Here is a 7,912-nt window from a genome sequence, read left to right as displayed (position 1 = left end):
TGTAGTAGTATATCCTTATCTTCCAGCTCCAACCGATTTCCCTGGGAGTGGGAGTGGGAGTGCCCGTTCCAACCGGAATCTCTTCTCTTTTCAATTGACGCACGGCTCTGAGCTTCTGACTCCCCGAGTCAAGATGTTGACCACCAATCCGCGGCCCACACGTCATCGACCCCCACACCCGTGGCCAGCAAACCTCGTCCGTCCGTCCTAGTCGGCGGTGCGTGTGCCCCCACCCAGCACGGCAGCCCGCAGTTTAACAATGCTTCTACTTAAATCCCTCCGCCCCCTCCGCCGCCTTCTCCCTCCGCCACTACGCCGCCCCTCCGCCTCGAAATCCCACTCCCACCTCTCGCTCCCCTCCCGCCGCCCCGCCCGTCCCCCGCGCGCCGCCGCCGCCGCCATGGGCTCCGTCGCCGGGGACGCCGTCCGCCTCGCCTACCCGCCCGTCCGCCGCGACGAGTCCGTCGTCGACACCTACCACGGCGCCCAGATCCCCGACCCCTACCGCTGGTAAGACCGACCGACCCGCACCTCCGACGCTTTGCGGTTTTCCTTCTCACTCGAGGCTTGGTTGCCTGACTGCGCTTCGCGGGCGCAGGCTGGAGGACCCGGACTCGGAGGAGACCAAGGAGTTCGTGGCGGCCCAGGCGGAGCTGGCCGAGTCCGTGCTCGCCGGCTGCGCCGACAGGGAGGGCCTGCGGCGCGAGGTCACGCGCCTCTTCGACCACCCGCGCCACGCCGCGCCCTTCCGCCGCGGCGACAACTACTTCCACTTCCACAACTCCGGCCTCCAGGCCCAGAGCGTCCTCTACGTGCAGGTGCGCCTGCCCACCACACGCCCAGATCGAGCTTGTGTTTGTATAATCGAATATATGCTGCATCCATCTGTTTTCCTGTCACTCCCGTGCTCCTGATTGGTGGCCGAATGATCTGGCCTCACGTGCAACTTCCCCGGCTAGGAATATCTCCACGCGATTATATGCCTGCTTATTATTATTATTATTATTATTATTATTATTATTATTATTATTATTATTATTATTATTATTATTATTATTATTATTATTATTATTATTATTATTATTATTATTATTATTATTTCTGTGTACTTTTACGGTCACACTGCAGCGTGCCCATTCAAATCGTGCTGCTCTGCTACGCTCTTGATGAACTGGTACAGTAGTTTGACCGTGCTTTGTGGTGACAATGCAGGATGATTTGGAAGGAGAGGCGGAGGTTCTCTTGGATCCAAACACTCTAAGCAAGGATGGCACAGTTGCTCTTTCAACATATTCCATTAGCGAGGATGGAAAGTACATTGCTTACGGGCTAAGTGAAAGTGGCAGCGACTGGATCACTATTCGTGTTATGCGCATTGCAGACAGGCAGGCTATGCCTGACAAATTGTCCTGGGTAAGTAGTTGCTACTAGTCACTGCACCTTGGTAAAATTGTTTCTGTCCAAAACTGTACTGCTTAGTGCTTACCTATTGGTTCTTTTAATAAAATCCTACATGTGGGTATCGACGATGCAGGTGAAGTTCTCATCTATAAGTTGGACGCATGACGGGAAAGGGTTTTTCTATGGCAGATATCCTGCGCCCGGGTAGGTCTATAAACTTTCATTTTTTTATAATTAGTACCCACTGCTTAATTCTTGTCATTCCTATTAGAGTGGAATTGGATGCTGGAACCGAGACAAATATCAATCTTAATCATCAGATATATTACCATATCTTGGGATCTGACCAGTCAGAGGATATACTATGCTGGAAAGATCCTGAAAACCCCAAACATTCCCTCGGTGCATCGGTCACTGAAGATGGAAAGGTATGTCCCTCCTCCCTCTCTTAGACAGTATCTGGTTCTTCTTTTTTTTTTTCCTGTGTGTTTACATCATGGTTGTCAAAATCTTCGTTCATGTCTTCAGATCTATGACCATCAACGATTTTAGTAATAACTAAACAAATTATTGCATACCATATGCCCTTTTATTATAGCTATAGAATAATGGTTCACCTTTTGTTCATTCATATATTACTATTATATGCACAAGTGACATGTATCTTCATTTAATTTTTAAAATAATACCTTTGAGTGTATGATTTAAACATAGCATTCAGCATTTAGGCAGCACCAAATATAATAATTTTTCATTGTAATCCTTTAATGCTTTAATCACATTTGGCCAGCACCAAATGTAATAAATTAGTAATAGAGAAGGAATAAAATTGCAGAAGTAAAGTGCCTAAAATGGTAAAACCACTTTCAGAATGAAAGGCACACTGGTATTTTAAGGAGGGTGTAACCTGCATGCTTTTGAAGTAGTTTTCATATGTTTCGCCAATCATAAAAAACAGTGGGACTATGGACTTGTATCTCCAACTATTTAATAATTACTGAAATGTCTTGAGGTTTATATTTCCTACAAAAGAAATTACTTATCCTAACCCTATGTTTTGTCGGCAGTACATCATACTGGGTACCTATGATGGTTGTGATCCTGTCAACAAGCTATACTATTGTGAAATTTCTTCACTTCCTCAAGGGATAGAGGGTTTCAGAGACACAAAGGAAATGCTTCCATTTGTCAAGCTTATAGACAACTTCGATGCTCAATATCAAGTTGTGGCAAATGATGGTGATGAATTTACGTTCCTGACCAATAAAAATGCTCCAAAGAATAAGCTGGTAAGGGTAAACATAAAGACCCCAGAGGTGTGGACTGATGTTCTTCCTGAGCATGAAAGAGATGTGCTCGAGTCAGCTGATGCGGTTAATGGAAACCAGTTGGTGGTGTGTTACATGTCAGATGTTAAGCATACTCTGCAGATAAGAGACCTTACAACTGGAAATTTCCTTCATCAGTTGCCTCTGGAGATTGGTTCTGTTTCAGAGATCTCTTGTAGACGGGAAGACAAGGAAGTTTTTATTGGCTTCACGAGCTTTCTTTCTCCGGGTATTATTTACAGGTGTAACTTAGCATCTACAATCCCTGAAATGAAGACCTTCCGAGAAATTTCAGTCCCTGGGTTCGATCGCACAAGCTTTGAAGTTAAGCAGGTATGTCATGCATCCTCTAATTTTTTAACATTTAACTTAAGATAATATTATCTGAGACCACCTATCTAAGTAGATGGTATTACAAGTTCTGTTCAAGTATTTAAACATAAAAAAATGTTTTTTTAGTTTTAACAAATTGATCACCAACTCAAATCCCATACTTTCACGAGTAGAGTTGGTCGTTCTCGCAAGTTACGTTGTCTTGAGTTAAAATCAATTTTTAAAAGTATATCGACGGGGCAAACCGGATTTGGATTTCCCCCTGGCTCTTGCCTTCGGATAATGTTGCTGATTCTTTTTGTTTTCCAGCACGCTTGGTTTTTATCTAGTTCTATTTTGTCATTTCGTTAAGGCAAAACTTTCCCCTGTTTTATGAATGTACATAATCCATGCCAAAAGGCAAAAGCATAAGAGCACTGCAATTCCAGAGTTGAACCGGAACTCCCACCAGTCACTGGGAATTTCTGTTTGTCAAACTGGTTAATTAAACCCAGGCCCAATGGCGTGAGAACTTAAGTTTTTGTTAGAGATCTGTCTTCTAATTATTTTTAAGCCCGTAGCCTCTTCTTTGCCCTGTCTTGAAATAGTACCGCTTTCTGTATGTGTGTTCTGTAGTTACTTACCATTACTGTTTTAGTTTTGCTAACTATTGTTTTTTTTCAGATTTTTGTCCCTAGTAAGGATGGAACCAAGATTCCCATGTTCATAATGTCGAAGAAAGATATCGAACTCGATGGATCACATCCAACTTTGCTCTATGGTTATGGTGGATTCAACATAAGCATTACCCCTTCTTTCAGCGTTAGTCGTCTTGTCCTATGCAAGAATATGGGTTCTGTTGTCTGCATTGCGAACATCCGGGGTGGCGGAGAATATGGGGAGGAGTGGCACAAAGCTGGAGCACTTGCAAAGAAACAAAATTGTTTTGATGACTTCGTTGCTTGTGCGGAACAACTTATTTCTTTTGGTTACACAAGTAGCAAGAAAATATGTATTGAAGGTGGAAGCAATGGTGGCCTTCTTATTGCTGCTTGTATTAACCAGGTTTGGATAAATCCTCATTTTATTACGAAGCTACATGAGCTTTATCTTATGGTAATATCAGAATACAATATTTGGCATGCATATCTTTAACCTGTGTACTGTGTTGCAGCGGCCTGATCTCTTTGGGTGTGCCCTGGCTCATGTTGGTGTCATGGATATGCTTCGGTTTCACAAGTTCACAATCGGTATTTTCTAGTTCTGTTGTGGATTTGGTGATTATCTGTTCTTCACCTCTATTTATTTATACAGCTTACCGGTAGATGTTTGATGTTTTCTGTAGGTCATGCCTGGACTACAGATTATGGTTGTTCTGATAAGGAAGAAGAATTCGGCTGGCTTATCAAGTATGAGAGTTTTTGTTATTTCCATACCTGTTTGTCACTATTAGTTTAGACATTATATAGTCATTACTGCATTGGTTGTGGGGTCGCATAGAATATCTTAGCATTGAACTTTTGGCACTGGTGGTGCTTGGGCCCATAATAAAGAGGAGGTGGTGCGAAGCACCTAACTAATTGCTACATAATTAGAGACTCGTACTGGGAGCTAATTGTAGCAAAATAGCTCACCTGCTACTAGTTTCATTGAGTTGTACATTTAGCTTGATTAATCGAATATTACTTGACAAAATCATCTCCTACATCTTCACACAGGGTAGATATTTTGATAAGAGTATATAGTAATATATCTAAAAGTAAATAAACCTAACCAACAATAGAATTATCCTGCTCACCTCACATGAACAGTGCCGCATGATCTCTACAGTACAACACAAGCAGGAAAATGACGTCTTTAGGATCAGACAGTAAAAGTGCACTTGCTCATTACTTGGATATAATTAGGGAGTGGCTTGCTATTTCTCTGGCGGTTGATCTAATTGTTTTGTTTCTCATATTTGTTTCGTCATTCTAGTATTTGCTCAAGTAAATTATTCCTGATACGTGTTTTTGCGTACTTATGTGACTACTGGTGGTTGTTTACTAGATATTCTCCCCTTCATAACGTGAGGAGACCTTGGGAGCAAAGCTTTGGTGATAATTGTCAATATCCAGCAACCATGCTGTTGACAGCTGATCATGATGACCGTGTTGTGCCATTGCACTCGCTGAAGTTGTTGGCTGTAAGTAGAATTTCTGCGTCTGTTTCTCCTTTCCATTCTAATAGAACCATGCAGTTCTCGAGTCGAATCAGTGTTCTATTACCACTTCGTATTCTCTTTGCTATTCGAAATGAAAATTGATGGCATAGATATGATATAGTTTAACTTATATTCTGTAAATGTGGAAAATATTGTATTGATTTACACTTTTGTTGTTTGTCATGATATCAGTTATGTCCTATTTTCATTGTTCAAAACTTCAAATACCTCAACATAATAATTCACTGGGTAAGCATAACCACATGGCGAAAAGCCAAACACAGCTATCAACAGCGACATCTTTCTCATTTCATATTGTAAAACGATGTCTTAATCCATGTAAAAGTGGAAACTTTAAGCTTTATATAAGACCTTTTCAGCTGTCCAGGGATCAAGTTTTTTGTTCACATGAGTATCACTTGAGTTTGTTGGATAAGTTAACAACTTTGTGATTTGATAAACTGCATAAACATTATATACTCTCTTTTCATTGATATATATTTTGAGAAAGTACCGAAAGGTATTCAAGTAAAGGCTGACTTCTTTTATAATGAATAAGTGGCATCTTCTCCTGGTTCTCTTCTTGTATTTAATCTTGCATCTATGCTTCCGCTCGTTTTCTGATAGTTTTGGGTGCTTTTAGTAGGATCTTTGGGTGTTCTGTACTTTAGGTTATCATCATTTTTTGAAGAAATGTAGAAATGTCCTTTTGGTTGTATTGTTGTTCTAATGAGAATAGTTTTTCAGTTCAAATAATGATAACTTGTTGTGGTTCTTATTTGTCATTTACAAATCAGTTTTACAACCATCACACTTGTAGTGTCAGTGATAAATTTGGTGTGTTGTCACATGGACTGTCAAGCAATATGCAGGTGCTACTGTTGCTGAAACCATGATCAGACCCTAACTAGAAGTTCTTGTAATCACGAACCTTCACCTGTCGTCGCTGTTTGATGTCGGATGTTATAAACTATCTTGAATATCTAAGCATTATATGATGATTAGCTAGTGTGTTTCCTTGCCTGTTTACTGTTCTTATACATTTTCCTTTGTTTGCTATTCACAGACAATGCAACATGTCTTGTGCACTAGCATTGAGAACAGCCCGCAGACCAACCCAATAATTGGCCGCATTGACCGCAAGTCAGGGCATGGAGCTGGCAGGCCGACTAAAAAATTGGTTTGTACAAACCGCTTCTCAAATCCTAGAGTTGAGTTTTAGTTTCACTTGTTCACTTATTTATTGCATGCCTTGGATTCAATTTCAGATTGATGAGGCTGCGGACCGTTACAGTTTTATGTCAAAGATGTTGGGCGCTACATGGACTGAGTAGTTAATTCTGTCCATCAGGAGATGCTGTGCGCTGAGCACACTCAGACGGTAAAAGGTGTAATCCTGGACGGGAAAGATTGTTATCGCTTCAGCTGCTGAACAGTTTTTGAGTTCAAGTATCACAACTCTTTGAAGTTGACAACACTTCCAATGTTTGTGTGGTGCAAGCTTACCCGAGCCTATATATTCTTCCATATGTGGAAGGGTGTGTGTTTCTGCTTAGAAAAATATTGTTGGAAACTTGAAATGGACCAATGAAGCGGTCTGGCTGGAATGATTTAGTCTATAGGCTCAGCCTGGCCTGGCCCTCAGGGCTCATGGTATACTTGATACTCATTTGAAGTATTTTCTTGATTTCCTTTGCATATCATACCATTTTATTTGCATGTACTTCCGATAACGGCCCATATACGACATCATGCCTCCCTTTGGAGGGTGCCACTCTAGTTTTTGCCAATTTTCTTATGCCATTCTAGTTTTGACTTGGCTTTTGACAATTATCATAATTGCCATACAGTGGCAAAGGTAAAATAATTTTGTTACACTTTTGTTACTCTTAGCCTTTGACAATTATCGTATTTGTCACTCTGAAATTGTTGTTTTTGTCACGGAATGACAATTATGATAATTGTTCAAAAACTAAGAGCGACAAAAGTGAAACGTCAAAATATAGAATGGCATAAGAAAAATTGGTAAAATTTAGAAACATAAACAAAATTGCCCCCTGTTGAAACCGGGTGTTTGAGGTGGGTTGGGCTTGGGCTCCACTTTTCTGCCTCAAGCCTAGGTATAATTTTTGTGTGGGTAATTTTTGTGTGGGTAAATCTTGGAAGCAACTAGTTAACGAGCGTTTTCTCAGAAACCTCCCAGCGATCGCTCTTGTCGTGTTTTCAGCCGTCGTCACGTGTCTCGCTCTGAGCGTTTTCTTCGGATTTTGTTTATTTTTTAATTTTTCACGCGCTTTCGCCTTTTTGAGTGGTTTTTTTGGCTTTTTTTGGTGTTCCGGTTTTTCACCAGTCTTTCATAACTTTTGGATGGAAATTATTTTTTAATTTTTTTAAAAAAAATACGTTTTCTGTTTTTTATGAGATGCACGGTTTTGTCTTTGAGTGAGGCACGGCCGTATTTTAAAAAAAGGGAAAACGTGTTTTTTTTGCGAGAGGATGAAAGGCACGGTACGCCCGTCCTTTTGGAAAAGGAAAAAAAAATATGTTTTCTGTTTTTTTGCGAGAGGCATGGTTTATTTTGCCTTCGGAAAAGGCACGTCCGTGCCTTTCGGAAATGGAAAAATGTGTTTTCTGTTTTTTTATGAGAGACACGGTTTTGCTTTCGCGA

The 7,912-nt window shown here is 41.0% G+C and overlaps 1 protein-coding gene across 1 annotated transcript; it reads left to right on the top strand.

Annotated features, from left to right (window-relative positions):
• The first annotated feature begins 241 nt into the window (after positions 1–241).
• On the top strand, positions 242–6,942 carry LOC123401147 (prolyl endopeptidase-like). The gene is made up of 12 exons (XM_045094879.1): positions 242–510; positions 599–818; positions 1,213–1,413; positions 1,535–1,605; positions 1,673–1,829; positions 2,469–3,062; positions 3,726–4,106; positions 4,216–4,291; positions 4,387–4,450; positions 5,091–5,226; positions 6,311–6,424; positions 6,513–6,942. Exons 1-12 carry the CDS (start codon positions 260–262, stop codon positions 6,576–6,578), a joined length of 2,331 nt encoding a protein of 776 aa, XP_044950814.1. The 5' UTR covers positions 242–259; the 3' UTR covers positions 6,579–6,942.
• The last annotated feature ends 970 nt before the right edge of the window (positions 6,943–7,912 follow it).

Source organism: Hordeum vulgare, chromosome 6H (assembly GCF_904849725.1).
Source record: "Hordeum vulgare subsp. vulgare chromosome 6H, MorexV3_pseudomolecules_assembly, whole genome shotgun sequence".
In the NCBI taxonomy this organism is placed as follows: domain Eukaryota; kingdom Viridiplantae; phylum Streptophyta; class Magnoliopsida; order Poales; family Poaceae; genus Hordeum; species Hordeum vulgare.
The sequence above is the reverse complement of the archived record's forward strand: the minus strand, read 5'-3'. Positions and strand labels throughout refer to the sequence as shown.